General features: G+C 41.0%; 1 protein-coding gene across 1 annotated transcript; it reads left to right on the forward strand.

Annotated features, from left to right (window-relative positions):
• The first annotated feature begins 7 nt into the window (after positions 1–7).
• On the forward strand, positions 8–15,942 carry pdcd10a (programmed cell death 10a). Its single transcript, XM_079679287.1, has 8 exons — positions 8–494; positions 3,508–3,686; positions 7,487–7,540; positions 11,930–12,047; positions 12,669–12,795; positions 14,567–14,645; positions 14,746–14,828; positions 15,190–15,942. Exons 2-8 carry the CDS (start codon positions 3,597–3,599, stop codon positions 15,269–15,271), a joined length of 633 nt encoding a protein of 210 aa, XP_079535413.1. The 5' UTR covers positions 8–494; positions 3,508–3,596; the 3' UTR covers positions 15,272–15,942.
• Positions 15,943–18,091: the final 2,149 nt, after the last annotated feature.

The raw sequence follows: 18,091 nt of genomic DNA on the forward strand, positions 1-18,091 counted from the left end.
GTGCGTAGCTATGTAAACGCAACATCTGGTTAAAACACCCCACCTGTACACACTTTAGGGATTTGTAGTCTTTTTTGGTGGCCATCAGAACGGCAACCGACGCAGCAGACTCGCCGAACGAACTACAGACGGCCGACTCTGCGATACCAACTGACAGCTCGCGACACCGCCCACCCCGGCTCTCGCTTCAGCTTTGTCAGGCAGAAAACTTCCTGAATGAGACACAAACCACAACAAGAAGAGGGGAGATTGAAAAAACGAATCAGTCATTTATTCTTATATACATTTTTGTACATTTCCGTTCTTTTATCACAGACATTAGCTAGCTAGTTTGGTTAGCTAACCACGGTATTGATCACCTGTTCTTATCCCAACGGCTAATCTCATGTTAACGCTACCTGGCTGTAGATATTATTAGCTTTTTAACATCACCTACAGCCTGTTCATTGGCACGCTGCTTGTCTTCTCTTCATTAAAAATACATCTCAACACAGGTAAGTGTCTTGCTCTCTCAGTCAGCGACATGTTTATTTATTTACCGGTTAGTTAAACTGACAAACGTGTGGGGGTAAATAGGAGTTGTTTAGTATAGTTAAGGTGATGATGAGGCACTTTACCTGTGCTTAACGTATAATGGGAACCGCGGTGCATTTCTGGGTTGTCGCAGCTGTCAATATTTATCAGCATTTATATATTTGGTGTACAGTGGTGCAAAGTAACGAAGTAGATTTACTCAAGTAATGTAGTGAAGTGCCATTTTGAGAGACTTTACTGGAGTATTTCAATGTGTTGCTGCTCTGTACTTCTACCCCACTACAAATCAGAATTAATTCATCTACTTCAAATCCACTAAATGTATTTAATACATTGACTTACTTTGTAGATTTGTATAAATGATATGAAATATAATCAACACTAAAATAATCTTTAGTTACACCTGGAGTAACATTCACAAGCTAATATGCAGCATACAAAGTAATTAACAGCTTTGATAAACACATTAATGCATCAATAATTATAATCAAAACATATTAAATTATTGTGAAATGGACCAATTTGCATGAGTACTTTAAGTACATTTTGATGCTAATACTTTTGTACTTGTACTTGTAACAGAGTATCTACACTCTGGTACTTCTACTTTTACTTAAAGGTCACCTATCATGCTATTTTTAGGCGATAGCATAGGTCTCAGATATATACAAATATATAAAAAACATGTCTATGAAGTGTTTGGCTGAAAATACCAAACAGATCACCCATTCAAGTCATGCCTCAAATCCCTCTATTTCACTTCCTGATTCAAAAGTGCTGAATTGGGGCATAAAGCAAAACAAATTTATGAAAAAAAGGAGGGGGCTGAAATCATGCGGGACCCGGCAGCTACTGTCTAAACTAAATACTGCCGTGATGAAACGCCATATCATGGATTAATAAGTGAAAGAGCCATTTAATGTAGGTGTATTATTATTTATGGTAAATATTTATGTTTGGCGAGACAGTTAAATATTCTTTGAATTTAACTTTTATAATCTTGATTTGAAATGATTCTGTTTTTGTATTGTTTTGTTTGTTTCATTACGACCCAGTTCCATGCGGTAAAAAGAGGACTATAATGTGCATTTAAATGACGCTTCGTACGTGAAGTCTCTTCAGCTTATTAACCACAGGCCTCTTACCACGAATACATACAAAAAACAGTTCAGTTCAAACGAGGGAACCAGAAGTAAAAGGCTAACACATTCCCGGGTTTAAGGACTCATTCCTGTACCACTCTATTCATATTAGCAAACACTGCCATTCTGGACCTGTTTTTGTAACCCTTTACTTTGTGTAATAGTGGTTAGTGTGTTGCAGTGTCTCTGTGTAAGACATTTGAATAATGTTAGGAAATTCTCCACAATTAATAACTTGTTAGCTGGTTAGCATTTTAATCTTTGAGTTAACAAACAACATATTTTGGTTGAACACTTTAGTTGTCTCTCTTTTTCCCAGGGTGTCATCTTTTTATTATTCCCTTATCCCATAGAACTGTGGGGAACATAACAACGGGGCAAAATGAAACGCCTCAATTAAATGAGTTCAAAGGAGGACTATGCATTCACTGACAGGTCTTCACATGGTTTCTTCAAGACACACTTTTTATATATGCTAATTCCCTACCCTCCATTAAATGTCCACTCATCTGCTGTATGAAGAATAGAAATAAGAATAGTCTCCTATTTTATGCTGTCAAAGTGCCATACAAAAATGCAAAACGGGCTAATAAAATGAGGATATTATAGATATTTTTCTCTGAATTTAACCAATGGGATTCACTGTTTCATCATGTCAAAATGTAGTCATAAAAATCCCTCAATATGAATTCCTCGGTTCGATATTTATCACTGACATTTTATTGCAGCAGTATAATTGGATAGGGTGTACCTTATTCAGGTATGACTCATGCCAGTTTTGTCACCATTGCACCCGGTGGAACAGTAAAGCTTGCAGCCCTCGGCGATGTGGCTGTCATGTGATGATCATGTCAGTGACTAAAAGGCTTTCTGGGAAGCGGTACACGTCACATTTTATGACATCTAATCGGAAATAATAAAGCTGGTGTTGGAATTATTAGCAAATGGATTGTTTGAATGTATTCCATCTTTGACTAAAAAGATTTTCTGTCCCCCATGTTCAATGCAGAAACATTTAGACACAACTAAATTGATTTGTAATTGTAATCATGGAGAGATGGATGATATGACAGATCTTAAAAACTTAAAGAAAACATATTAACTTCCCCCTGGTGGCTGGCTGCAGTAAAAATCGGACTACAAATAAGACAAAATAAGACTACCAAATGTCATCACGGTGGAAATAAGCCACCTTTAGCTTAGCGGTGGTGACGTGAAGTCATGCTAGCACGATGTGGTTCCTTTATAGCCTAATGTTAACTTTTTAGTTCTGGTGATTGCATTTTCACTTCAAAAATCACAAAGTGGTGTTAATATGTGGAGATTATCCTACTGAACAAAACGTTCTGCAATATACTGAAATCAAAAGGAAAAATCCCATTGCTTTTTGTTGAGGGAGCCTTTCCGATGAGGACTTCGGGCCTACAAAAGCTTCAGTTTACTTGCCAGCCAAAAAGCTACCGTGGTGCTAATTTAGCTGCTAAAGGGCTCACGCTAGCTAGATGTAGCAATGCTAGTAGTCTCTTAATTGGATCGTAATATGTATGGGCCCCGAAATCCCCCTGATCACAACTGCATAAACCCTGGCTCAAAGTGACGTCAAAATATCAAGATGGCCGCTCCCATATTCAGAATAATTTGGTTTTCTCTTTTGGGCAGAGGTCGAGGCACGTTGTCCATCTTTGTATACAGCCCATCATTGTAACCATGGGACAGTTTTTAAAAGCTTTTCTTTGATGAAATCCCATACTCTTGTCCATCGCACCTGCCACCATCCATCTCTCCCTGCTGCTTGTTTACCTGCCCTTGTGTTCCTTTTCATCTCCTTCAGGTTCTTGTCAGCCTCCTTGAGCAATTGAATGAGGTGAAACTGGCAACAGTGGACAACCGCGCACACAAAGGGCCATCGATCAGTCAAGGATGATCATGGAAGACATGAAGAATGAAGCAGACGCTGCCTCGATAGTTTCTATGGCTGTGTACACTGTGATGTTCCCCGTCTTTAACCAGGTAAAGAATGCAGAGTTTCAGTTCAAAGGAAATAAAGACATGTTGATTAGACTTGTGGTAAATACTCATGTGGAGTAGAGGAGGTTGTGATGTGTGTGTGTTGAAATGCTGCGAGGTTAACTCTAAATGGGATTCTATTCAAGATTCTTCTGCTGTGTTTACTTCCTGCCTGTCTTCTTCTGCTGTTCCCGTTAGTGTTTACTTCCTGTCTGTCTTGTACTGCTGATTTCTCTGACATCCAGCACTGTCTATTCACTTCCTATATACTGTTGTGCCATTTTCTTGTTGATGTTCTCTTTTTCTTATCTTTGAAATATCTCAACAGCTATTGGATGATTTGTTCCCCTGAGTATGAATTATGAAAGCTTATCATAAAATCTGCTTCTGTTGCACTTTGTTGTTAGTGCTAATCAGCTAATATAAATAAATAATCATAATAAAAGATAGTCAATCAATGTTATATAAGCTAAACCTAAGCATGTTAGCTGATGTTGTTGCTGATTGTTCCCAGTCTAAGTACAGCCAAGTTTAACATGACAATAAGGAGATGGTAAGCAAGTCCAATTTTCTAGCTAAACATTCAAAATGATGTAGAAATATACTTGAAACATGGCACAAATACTGGTATTCATACAACACAAAAGGCGCAAAAGTTATATAAAAAGGGACAAGATAATAAACAGACCATACTCCTAGTGACAGCAAACACTTAAAGGTCACCTATCATGCTATTTTTAGGCAATAGCATGGGTCTCAGATATATATATATAAAACATATATAAAACATGTCTATGAAGTGTTTTGCTCAAAATACCAAACAGATCACCCATTATAGCCATGCCTCATATCCCTCTATTTCACTTCCTGTTTCAAAAGTGCTGATTTGGGTATAAAGCTTTAAAGAAAAAAGAAAAAATTGATTTAAAAAAAAGGGGGCTGAGCTCACGCGGGACCCGGCAGCTACTGTCTAAACTAAATAATACTGCTATAGTGATGAAACGCCATATCATGGATTATCAAGGATTGTTTCTGAAACAGTATGGAGCTCAAAGGCTTTCTCTCTTGCCGGTTATACCACAAGGTGAGTTCCTTTTTATTTCCTGCTTCTTCACACACATGCTCTCCAGTACAGGTTAGCTCTGAGTGTTAGCGATGCTAATGTAAACACAGAGCATATTACGTCCAAAACAGTCGGGCATTGTTTCTGATAGCAACTTTCTGATAGGGCCGTGGGTCCACATTTCCGATATTACGTCATATCGGACGCAAATCTGGATCAGCTCCGTTGTAGCCCCGTTTTATAGATTTGTGTACGGAGCAAAAGACAGAGGGTTTTATTTTCTGACGCTGCGTGAGTTCCCCGACACACCAGGGACACATGTTTATGTATAAAAGAAATTAAAAAGTGCATTTTGCATGATAGGTCCCCTTTAAAACAAAAACAATTAGCTGTATTTATCAAATGGATACCATACCAATGTGATTTGAAAACAATTTGACTCAATTCCATTTACAATTTGTTTCTCTGTACCACAAAGAGAATAGTGTTTAAGTATTGCTAAACAATATTCATTTGGCATACATTTTCTGAGGAGGCCCTGGAGGCCAATTTCTCTCTTATTTATTGTCTGTCTACACAAATATAGACATAAAAAGAAAACGTTCAAACAGCAGTTTCCCCAAATGATATCCAAAGGCATTCTGTGAGCTTTCATCTGAAGTCTTCACTTTTATTTTTGTGTTTTTACCATATTTACTTTTCAGTCAGACAACTCACGTGCTTCTTAATATGTTTATTAGAAGCAGCATATAGTTTGAGTTTGGCGTCTAGGCTCGGGCCTCATCACTCCATAGATTTACAAAGAACATTGAGTGATGATTAGATAACTATCCCCCGAGCCTACAGGTGGAAGCTGGGGTGGTGGCGGGGCAGGCGAGCAGCAGCAACATGAAACACAGCAGCAGGAACATGAACGTAGCAATAGCAAGTGAACACAGCAGTGGCAGCAGCAGCATGAGCGAGGCGGAGGCAGGAAGACCTGGCAGCTTCAATAGAGCGGCTTGTTTAGGAGAATGCGTTTGGTTGGTTGTAAGAGTGTTAATGTCTGATTGGTGCTCGAGTTGACTGCCTGAACTAGCTCGCAGGCTTCGCCCCCATTTTTTTTAGGAGGATTAAAATACTTGAAAGCCATTTATGTGAAGTGACAGAAGAATGAAACAGGCTAGAATTTTTAAACCATTATTCTTTCCAATGTGTTAATACTGCAGTTATTTTTATTGGCGTATAATAAAGCTTTGTAATTTGTGAAGAGATTTTATAATCTATGCATCTGTGGCTTTCAGTGTGCATTTGTTACCTCTCTTTTATGTTATTGAATCAGATTTGAGGTCGACATGTCTTTGTTTCTTTATATTTTGTGAGCTGTAGTTCGGAAAAAGTTTCAGAAATTGTGATTAATTCACACGTCTTGTAAAGTTTGTCTGAAGAAAGTAGTGTTTATATTGACAGACAGTGCTTACAGTTTAAAGTCCTGACAGGCTCTGTAATACCACAATATCAGCCCAGAGGAATGGAAAATACTTGTCTGCAGATGGACAGACTCAACACTGCTTTACACAATACAATAACACACTATCTGTCCTCCTCTGATATTGCAGGATGTCAGGCTTGTATGTACTTTCTGCAGATTTACATTTCAGGACAGAAGAGAGGCCATGATAAGAGCAAAGGTGTGTGTGTGTGTGTGTGTGTGTGTGTGTGTGTGTGTGTGTGTGTGTGTGTGTGTGTGTGTGTGTGTGTGTGTGTGTGTGTGTGTGTGTGTGTGTGTGTGTGTGTGTGTGTGTGTGTGTGTGTGTGTGTGTGTGTGTGTGTGTGTGTGTGTGTGTGTGTGTGTGTGTGTGTGTGTGTGTGTGTGTGTGTGTGTGTGTGTGTGTGTGTGTGTGTGTGTGTGTGTGTGTGTGTGTGTGGGAGGTGAAGCTATCCACATAATTCACACAATGGTTAATTATCAAATGGAGCTGGAATAACATTAAATTCATGTATTTTTGCCCTTGTCAACAACATGGAGCCTAATTTACCCACAATGCAACTTAGCTGCCGTCATTTCAGTGGACAAGCAGAGTTAAGAAGCCGGATACAGAGGTCTGGTAAGCAAACAATTGCATTATAGTATAGGCTACGTAGTGTTTTGGTAATTTTGGGGCCTAGGCTTTCTGAATATCAAACTTTAATTTGCAATATTTAGACAATAAATACATTTTTGAAACTTGTAAAGACTGAGTGACAACTTTAGCAATCTCCTCCGCCTCTCACTAAAAAATGTAAAGGATATCATTGGAAAGCTTAGAATTTCCTCTTTCCAATGGTGTTTACAACTCAAATGTATTTAGGGGTCAGAGTGACTCAAAGCAGGTCACATAGACATAACCAAGTCAAACCTCCAAAAGGTTTTATTTAACTTTCCCCTTTAGCTCACTAACTTGAAAAGAATGAAATATATAAATCAGATTATCTTCTGCTTGAACAAAGTTGTCATTCAATGTTTCCAATTTCTATGCTGGCATTTCCATTCATTAAAACATATTTGGCAACCCATCAAAGTTCAGAGTAGTTGGTCTCTTGGAAGGTGTTCAGCCATGGAGGATTAACGGATCCAAGGAGAGTAGTGAAAAGAAGGGGGGGGGGGTAGTAGTGACTGAGTGAGGTACAAAGGTCCTGTGTACAAGTACCCTGCTGAGTATGTGTGTGTGTGGTTTTGCTACTGGCTTATGTTTGTGTGTCTGTGTATTACTACTTGCAGTTGGAGAAAGTCAACTTGTCAGCAGCACAGACCTTGAGAGCAGCCATTATAAAGGTAAAAACATAAGCTTTATTTTGTTTGAAATGAACAAACTTTTAAAACCGATAGCTCATACCCTCAGCTACGGTGGCCGACCGATGCAAATGTGTTACAATGGCCCAAAAATATTTTCCAAAACACATGCAAATGAAGAAACATCTTGTGCAGCGTTTACTAAAAGCGCTGCATGAACGAAACGCAGCTCAAAACACAACAGAAACGAAGACACTAAAAGTGACGCACACAGCTGGGACCGGAGCGCTTGGTGATGTTCGGTAATTATAAAGCTGGCCGACTGTCACTGTTGTTGGAAAGATACCTTAAGTGTTTTAACGGCTTATTTCAAAGGTGGGGTAGGTCATTCACTTCAGAAACGCTTTTTGTTATATTCCATCCCGATAGCAATGAATATATTAAATGCTTTGACAATAAATACATATGGCCTACCTGCCTGTCAACCTTCCATCTGGTGCACAAACTTATCTCGTGCCCCCATTGGTCATGTGCGCGTTCGTGTGTGTTGGAGGAGGGGCTCTGTAAGGAAGTGTACTTTTAAAATCTAGCGCACTTGAGCTGGTTTCTCCATTCTTACCTACACTACCTTCAACAATGTGATCGGATGATTCCTTCTGATTTTATTGCAGATCTGCTGTAAGCTAGCTACAATTATGAAACAGACTAACTCTACCAACAGTGACAGTTGGACAACTTTATAATCCCCGAATGTCAACAAGTGCTCCGATCCCAGCTGTGTTTTTAGGCCCCGGCCCCACGAGGACGAAAACAGTCGTTTGCGTTACTGTTTAGTGTCATATAGACCGTTGGGCCACACGAGGACGACCGAATATGACAGTAAACAACTGCGGAAACGATAACGGGTCCCAAGGTGGATAGAACGGCATACGCAACGCTCTGGGGGATCCAATGGCTCCGTGTGTGCGCCCTATAGCCTACGACAGGGGTACTCAAATACAAATGTTAAAGGTCCAAAAAAATGTTTTTAATAAGACAAAGGTCCGATGATTACGGTCATTCAACATTTTAAACAATTGCAACAAGATTCTTAACACGAGGTTGCAAAAACAAAAATAATCTGTGTGCAGCAGTTTTCATTGTTATTGCGTCTGTGCTTGATCCCTCAGAGTCGCAGAGCTGCACAGTTATGAATAAAGGCAGCCGCACCCTCTTTCATTCAGCATTCCCATCATTGCTTTATAAGTGTCTTGCCCCCTTGTGTGTCCACTGAGGTTCGTCAGGCCCAACTCATCTTCAACAAACTCCCCCTTTGCCTCATCATAAAAACTCACAAACACCAGCAACTGAGCATTGTCAGTGGTGCCAGTGGACTCATCCACAGCTAAGGAAATGCACTGTGCATTTTGTATTCCATCACAAAGCTGATTAATCAAATCACCAGCCAGTATTTATGTTCTTCTGGTTGCTGTGGAATCTGAGAGGGGGATTTGCTTTATTTGACCTGTCATTTCCTCTTTTTGTTTGCCTTCAAAGATGGTCTCCATCACTTCAGTCATGCATTATTTTATACTTCAGTTATTATCCAGTGGAAAGTCCTTACCTACTGGCCTAGTTAAAAAAAAGTGGTTACTTTTTTTTGGCTGGGCAGTGTAGTTTTACACACCGTCTTATTTGACTTTCTCAGGACTTAGAACAATTTTTTGGGGGCAGACCCCCACAAAGAAAAAACTCGTAAGGTCATCATCTTAACAGTTTTGTATGCTCATCCCGTGAGCAGAGCATCATGTCTCTTACAGCTGAATGCCGCGATTACCATTTTGTTCAGCAAAACGCCTCACCAAATTAGTAAGATCCAAAGCTTTAGTGCGTTTTGATTCAATGAACAGCCATTGATTCAATGTACAGCCAAACTTGACAGTCTCTTCTCTGTCATTGTAGACCGCAAATACCTCATTCCTTCAGTACTTAGGTCCGAATCAGTCTATGGTCCGAATGCTTCTCGTTTTGCGCCGTACCGTTCAAATGAAATCGCCGCCAATCATATTTCAACGCTCGCGCCATGGGTTGACGTGCGTTACAAGACGTGTGTCTTGTGCTGCATTCACTTGCACTCGGACATTAGAGACGTTCTCTCATAAATGTCCGATGAGCCACAACTTTTCTTTCAAAACAAAGCTGCCAACTGGGTGGCAAGGCCTATTTTTAGGGTGGCAGTTGCCACCCCATGCCGCCCCGGGGTCCCCGGTAGGTGAAACTAGGCTGCTAGCTACAGTACAGATGCAACTAGATGAGCTGTTAACTCTCGCTCTGACCTTTTTTTTTTTAAACACACATTTTTCCCACCCGCATTCCGCGAAGACCCGCCCTACTGTGCCTCTGATTCGCAGAGTGTTGGTGGGGGGGAAAAAACGCTGACGGGATGCTGAATGTGATTGGACCAATGCGTTGACAGACACACACAGACACACACAGACAGACAGACAGATAGAGTGCTGTTTGTACACAGCGGAGAATTTTGACTCGTTGCGTTGTCTCAAAAATAACACAGATAATACAGATAATACATATGAAAAGTATAATTTCGCTCAGAGTCCAGAGACAGTTGTCGTTCGGTCCGGATCCGGACCGGAGTCCGGACTTTGAGGATGCCTGGCCTACGATCATTTTCTGATAATGATGACGCAATAGCCCCGCCTCTCCCCACCTCTGCTGCTCACCCCCGCGTCAAAGTAAACTGCACACTGAATTCAGATTATTTATCTTTCTCTCGATATGGACATAAACGCGAGGGAAGTCTAATCTGACAGGACGGAGACACGCAGCTCTGCTCACCTGCAGCTCCTCCCGCTGTGATGCAGCGGTGAACGGAGCAAAACACACACTTCAAGTCAGATCATCCTCCTTAACTATTTTAATTACCTCTCAAACTACCTAAACTAGTTATAAATATGTTTATTTTTACTGTCGGCCGGGTCACTCATTACTGGATCAGCTGCTGCTTGAGACAGACACTGACGCTGTCCGAAGAGAGGGAGGAAAAAGAGAGGCTCCGTGTATTTTATTATTATATTATATAGAGTCGTTATTCATTTGTTTTGAAGCTCAATAAATAACAAAGAAGACCCGAACGGCACTTTTATAATTTTGTCCGGAAGATTTAAACTTTAATAGATGAGAGTAACAAATGCGTCGCTTCCGGGCAAAAATAACAGCTCCGCCCACTTTTGGGGGAAAACAATGCTGTCAGTTGAACGGCGGTCAATACAAATTCTGAAGTTTTTGCCAATCCGATCAGAAATGTAAGAAAACCGGAGATTTTTGGATCTTTAAAGAGCCCGATTCCAATGGGCAGACAGGCAAACAATTGCATTAAGCCATTAGAAATAGACGATCGGGCTCGATATATGTTTAGATATAGCAGTAGGCTATCGATTTTCATAGATGAGAGTAACATCTACGTCACTTTACGGCCCCGCCCACTTTTGGGGGAAACAACGGCTGTCATTTGAATGGTGATCGAGCCTGAAGCCACAGAGATCTTCTGTTACTGTCCTTTCTTCTTAGAGGAAGTACAGAAACACGTAACTCTGGATTTGTTTTAATGTTTGAGGTGCAATAAACGACACAGCAGCTTTTTGGCATGTTAAAACTATTATGTTCTGCTTCACTCATGAGAGTATCAGCTGTTGAAATTACAGCCTCGCCTACTGATTTTAATTTAACCATATATCCAGACCGATTGTCAATTACCAATGATCGAATGTAATTGTTTGCCTGACTGGCCATCGTAATCGAGCTCTTTGAAGATCCAAAAATCCACGGTTTTCAAAAAAAATTGATCGGATGGGCAAAAACTTCAGAATTTGTGTTGACGCCATTCAAATGACAGCGTTGTTTTCCCCAAAAAGTGGGCGGGGCCGTAATTTTTGCCCGGAAGTGACGTAGGTGTTACTCTCATCTATACACGTTGTTGACTGGCGAAAAACTCTGCCCGGTTCCCTCGGACCCCACCACGGAGAATAAACAGAAGGGCAACCATGACAACCATGCTTCTTCGCTGCTTTTGTGGAGGAAGTTACAGCGCCACGTACAGGCTCCTGCATATGTACTGCAGCTTCTCCACCGGTTGGAGCTAAACGGAGCTGTCTCGTGTGGACAGACCAGGACAGACACTATCCGGTGGATATTGCGTGTGGACGGAAGCTTTTTTGCGTTTGCGTTAATCCTATGCGTTTAGCCGTATGCGTCCTCGTGGGGCCGGGGCCTTAGTGTCCCCGTTTCCGTTGTGTTTTGAATTCTTTTGGGCGCGTTGTGCACCTGTCGGCCACCGTACCTAACCTCCCTTGTACATGTTGCACTATTGACTTTCTGTTTATTTGTACAGAGGACTGAGATAACTTTCACACCTGTGTGTTTGTGTTCCTCAAGGCAGAGAAGGAGAGCCCAGGTGTAACACAGGATATTGTTCTGAAAATACTGGAGAAGAAGAACATAAAAATCGACTACCATGAGTCTCTGCTTCGTATGGCTGCAGACGATGTGGAAGGTAGGATGCATAGTGAACGGAGGGTGCAATGTAATGCGTCACATAGAACAACAACAACAACAACAACTGTGTTGCTCAAGGACAGTTCAAAACGCTGCAGAATGATTACCAATTCAGCCCCGCTTGTATTCCTGTTATTCCCTGCCTTTGTTCCATGAGCTCATTCCTCCACTGGGGGGAGCTGTTTCCCCACAAATCAACTGCTCTCCGTGTTCTTAAATGTTCCATCTTTCTGTCTGTAATTGATTTCTTTGTGCCGTGTACAGTGATTGATGGTAGTAATGAATTCACATGTGCATACACACACACACACACACACACACACACACACACACACACACACACACACACACACACACACACACACACACACACACACACACACACACATACACACACACTTTGGATGAATTTTAAATGTACCTCCTGCGTGGCTCAGCTTTAATCCTACTGTCACTTTAAAGTGTGCACACAATTGTGTATCACATTTGATACCTTTTCACTGTTATGAATTGCTTTGTTTCAATGTGCCCTGCAGCTATGTGCAGCTGTGTTGATGTGATGCCGATGAGGAGTGTGTGATCTGTGTTTTTTTCATTTTCTTCCTCTTGATGTTTCCAGAGTTCATGATTGACAGGCGGGAGCCGGAGTTTCAGGAGCTGAACGAGAGGGCCCGAGCTCTGAAACACATCCTCAGCACTATTCCTGATGAGATCAATGACAGAGTAGGCTTCCTACAGACCATCAAGTAAGACAGCTCAGTGTGTGGGTGCATTATAAACCAGATTTAAGTCAATCTAAAAGGTTTCACTCTTGTATTAGTTGCCTCAAAAGGACTTCCAATCGTTTTTTCTTTATCAGTTAAAAGAAAGATTGTGATGAAACAAGTAATTGCATATAAGCACAGACATAAAAAATGATTTATTTCTTTGTGAAGTGAATTTTGGAAGAGGCACAATTGAATGCAAAGTCAAAGGAAAGACGTGAGTGGGCGTTAAAATAGATGCAGATGCTCTTTCTGTGCAGCGTAATGGGACTAAGAAGATTTGAAAATCTCTCAATAGAGTTGGGCTCAGTCTGAATCGAAACAAAAAGAACACACATGCAAGCTCCGAACAACTCACTGCATGTGTTACTAATTACAGCCAACATCAGCTGTTGGGAGTGAACGGTCCAGGGTTCCTATTCATGTGATTACAATTCACCCTCAAAACTGATGTTGTTTGATTTTGGGGCTTTCCCTTTCCTGTAGTGCGTTATTTAGGTTTGAATGAATTCCCACCCAAAAACTAGTCACTGGTCACACACTGACATCCATGGAGCCCAGAGGAGTAGAGAGGAGTAGCTGCCGCTTCCTCAGCCTGTTGTGCAGGTCCTGATTAGTGAATGGGAGGTTGCACCTGGAGGGAGACAATCACAGGGAGAGGGGGAGGGACACACAACATGGCACGTAACACTTGGGGAAAAATTCAACACTTTAAAAAAAAAAAAAGTCTCAAACATGGGAGTTCATATGTAACCTTGGAAACGGCGGCATGACAAACTAATGTAGATGCAAAAGGTTTATCTGGAGCTTTTAGATCTATCTCAGTCTTCAGCAACCAATGAAAAGGGCTACACTGCTGTCACATGACCTGAAGTTTAAACACATAATAATTTAAACATGCAACAAAATGTACGTCTGTTTTGAAAGAGTGGTGAAAAAACTGTAAGGCACGTCAGTTCACACACACACACACACACACACACACACACACACACACACACACACACACACACACACACACACACACACACACACACACACACACACACACACATACACACACGTACACGTACACGTACACACATACACACATACACACATACACACACACAGCTACTTAAGAGTGAAAGACGTTTCATTTCCTTGGCCCACTCTGCCATTATTTTTGATCGAATTCAATACTCTTAGTGAGTCACTGCTTAAGTAACTTACCCAGCGGAGAGCTTAGAAATGAATTCAATTCAAAAGAAATGCTGATACATTACTGTTACGACACGGCAGATTTCAAGTGCATTCAAGGGGACAAAAAGTTGAAGGAGAAAGCACGTCCGTCAAGAGAAGTGGAAGAAACAGGAAACAACCCTCAGCGTTGTGGGGGAAACTTCTGAAGCAATTGGGAGTAAGGACTCAAAGAGAGACACGATGGAGAGCTGTAGCTTTGATGGCAAACACTGACGGTTTATTTGGAGCTTCGGCCGGAGAATTCACAAGACATGCCACGGGCCACGAGTTGACCTCACGGTTGAGACGCCACAATCAATTCTGAAGAACTCTTCTGCAGCTCGAGGTTTTAATACCTAAGCAAATGATTCCCTAACAAGTAGAGTTGGTTTTCATTAGACAGATTGGAGATATAGAAGGGAACTTTTTGAATGCACAAAAACATATATAACACACTACAGGAAAGGGAAAACCCCCGAAAAGCATGATCAGTCCTCTTTAACCTACACTTATTTGTTTGTGTCATCCGCAGAGACATCGCCAGTGCCATAAAGGAGCTGCTAGACACGGTTAATACCGTCTTCAGGAAATACCAGTATCAGAATAGACGGGTAAGTAGGAGGATACATGAAAAAGACACCGTTAGTTTGACTCAAATGTAGTGTTTGTGGGATAAGTGGAGCTGAAAGGCTGTCTGTATTTATTGTTTAGGTGCTGGAGCAGCAGAAGAAAGAGTTTGTGAAATACTCCAAGAGCTTCAGTGTCACGCTGAAAACCTACTTCAGAGACGGAAAGTATGAACCCGTTTCCTTTTTCTGTCTATTCACACACTCGTTCTGCCTTTTTACGAAACATTTAATAGCTTTTATAGCAGCACACACACTTTCACACACACACACTGTCACCATCGTGTAAATGGTTTGTCGTTTGATCACAGCCCCGCTTCTATCAAATCCACCATTGCTGAATAATTCCCTTGACCCATTTCCCGTGGATTCATGCTGGCGTGTGTTCTCTGAAGCCTGACATCCTCTCCGTTTCCCCTCCGCCAGATCAAAGTGTTTCCTGGATCAATCCTAATATTGTTGCCATGGTTTCTCTGCTCTGCTCTGATTGACACGTGTGTCCTTGTGTCTCTGTCACGCTTGTTTTCAGAGTGATAAACGTGTTTGTCAGCGCCAACCGGCTCACGCACCAGACCAACATGATCCTGCAGGCCTTCAAGACGTCGGTGTAGCGGCGCTGGAAGACACACACACACACACACACACACACACACACACACACACACACACACACACACACACACACACACACACACACGCACACACACGCATCTTTATTAGAGAACAGGTAACATGAGGCTTTGTAATTTGTAAAGAGTTTTATTCTTTTGGGCCGTATCATTTATAATTCTGCGGCTTTGGGGGAGATCAGGTAGTTTGAGGTTCAAAGGGAATCAGGTTGACGGTAATTGTCCGGGATTTCTAACTCTCTTTTATGTTGTTCTTTTATCAAGATCTTGAGTCGATATTTCTTATATATATATTAGCCTCTCTGTTCAGTGCTGTGCAAAACAAAGTTTAGGAAAGAACGATCATTTCCATTGTGCTGTGTCTTAAAAAGCACATCGAAAACCCTTACACATTCCCACATTTCTGCACTTTAACTCATTTTATTGTTTATTCTTCTGTTGTAAAACACCATTCCTGTGTTTATTGTGGAATATAATCTTGATATACCTGTAAATGGTTGTATCATGTACTTTCAGCATTCATCATATTGAACTTATATATGTCAAGAAACCAAAACCTGGAGAAACATTCAGGATGTTTCCAACGTTTGCTTTTTTTTGTCCTGTAATATTCACCCAGTGCATCATAAACACGACCTCTCAAGGTGAACTCACCCGCTGGTCTGTCTTTCTTTTGACTTTAAATATTAGTGTTTGTGTTTTCTGTCTATTAACTAGAAAATAACTCGATGTTGTTGCGATGAAGAAATGATTAAAAATGTATTTCTGAGGAGTTTACTTCCTGTGGATGTGTACCCTGTCTCTGCATTTCAGTTGGTTTAATAACCCTTTTTCTTTCTTGAGACAATTCCAAAAATGATATCTAATTGTGACATGAGTTTCCTTTTCTTTAACTTTATTTTCAAGTTTCATTTTCCAACCTTAGGGCACAATTTCCCAGTCAATAGTTTTGAAATGGTGCCAGTACAGTATAGGTCAGGGGTTTTGAAAGTGTGGGAAGGTGAGCCTCCCCTCAGAGAACATAAGAACAGCTGCCCCCCCCAAATTATTATTGCTATTGCTATTATTATTATTATTATTATTATTACTACTGTTGTTGCTGTAATGCAGGGGTATTCAATTGCATTTCTCTTCTTGTCTCGTCTCTGTGTGTGTGTTTGAATCTATCGTACTGATTGTGCTGACTCACTGACTGCACCGATTTGCTGAGTAGCGTCACCTCCTTAAAACATTAAACAATAACTTTTTAAAACCTTTTTATATTTATATTTTAAACATATTTTTTTAACATGTTAAACATTTTCAACATCGTGGATACATCCTTATATGCTCCCGGCAACACACTGAACGTCCACTTTGCCTCCTTATTACACTCAACCCCACTTTAGTGGGAACAATGAGTCTGCGTCTTTCATGCGCACAGGCGGACGATGCGGGGACGCAATGCAGACGGGAATAAACGCAGATCATCCTCTGGCTGCAGCCTTGACCGGTACTTGCTTTTGATCAAGCAATGTGGAAAACCCGCACTCACACAGGTAGGTGGAGGGGAAGGGAATGAGCACTTTTACAGCCTTTTTGGCGAGGTGGGGGAACTCGGTCTCTACAGACAGCCAAAAGTGTGCAAGTCACGTTTTCTGCCGGACGCTGTCTCCTCTCTCACTTTAGGTAACTTCACTAAAAATCGATCCATGTTGCCGCTCGCATAAAGTTAGCTGAAGTTAACTAGCTAGATTTCACTGTTTCTCGCTATGGTTTCTCGTTCTTTTTTTCTCCCGCTGCGCCTCCCCTGAAGCTCTCTGGCGCCCCCACTTGGAGGTTCGCCTCACACTTTGAAAACCGCTGGTATAGGTGATAAACTAAATAAACATTTAATGTGAATACAACTAATAAAACAATACATTCTTTCATTATCGAACCAGTGAAGGGTCTATTAAAGTGACATAAATCCAATAGTGATGAAACGCCTCCATTGGACTCCTTTGTTTACTTTCGGAACATAATGACATCACTACGTAGCACTCACTTTTTAAATCCTGTTTTTATACAATATGAGAATCCACCATGAAACTCTTTGAAGTTAACATTTTATTTTATTTCTGACGGTGATGTTTTTCATTGTAAATGTGGCATACATAACCAACGATGGCAGGATGTCACACTGAGATATATTCAGCAAAGCTTTCAAGGTTTTTGATCCGAAAATCCACTGTTTCGATGTCGGATACTTCACATCAATGAGCAAATCCCTAGTTTTCATTTTGTAGCTCAATCTTACATGGGGAAGTGTGAGGAGGCAACAGCAACTGTGGGAACAACTGAGTGTTTGGAAACAGGCTGGGTTGTAGAGTCCATATTCAAAAGGATTTGAAGGTCATTGCAGCATGCTGAAGGACACTTGATTTGGGAAAAGAGGAAGTAACAGACTTTAAATGTATTATGTAAGACAACAGAACAATGTGACATTAAAGAAGAAACCCAGATATTTAGGATGAAACATGTGTCCTCTGCTCTTGCCTTTCATTAAGCATAGTCAGACAGTAGCCTTTACAGCAACAATGAAACATGAGCACATAGTATACTACAGTTTAAAAAAGCAGAAATAAAATCTAAGCTCATAGAAAAATAAGTATAAAGTAGTATACAATAAAAAATACTCGGTAGAGTACAGGTACCTATTGAGTAAATGTACTGTACATCTTGGTGCCAGGGTAACAACCTCCATCTCAACGTCAGCAAAACCAAAGAGCTGATTGTGGACTACAGGAAGCAGCAGAGAGAGGGACACGCCCCCATCGCCAT

The sequence above is a fragment of the Notothenia rossii genome (assembly GCF_949606895.1).
Source record: "Notothenia rossii genome assembly, chromosome: 4".
In the NCBI taxonomy this organism is placed as follows: domain Eukaryota; kingdom Metazoa; phylum Chordata; class Actinopteri; order Perciformes; family Nototheniidae; genus Notothenia; species Notothenia rossii.

What these genes read in the sequence shown, in the direction of transcription:
- pdcd10a (XM_079679287.1), top strand. Translation starts at nt 3,597, where the DNA reads ATGATCATGGAAGACATGAAGAATGAAGCAGACGCTGCCTCGATAGTT. An exon ending in TGTTCCCCGTCTTTAACCAG is followed by an intron (nt 3,687 to 7,486) that starts GTAAAGAATGCA and finishes TACTACTTGCAG; the next exon opens with TTGGAGAAAGTCAACTTGTC. An exon ending in GGCTGCAGACGATGTGGAAG is followed by an intron (nt 12,048 to 12,668) that starts GTAGGATGCATA and finishes TGATGTTTCCAG; the next exon opens with AGTTCATGATTGACAGGCGG.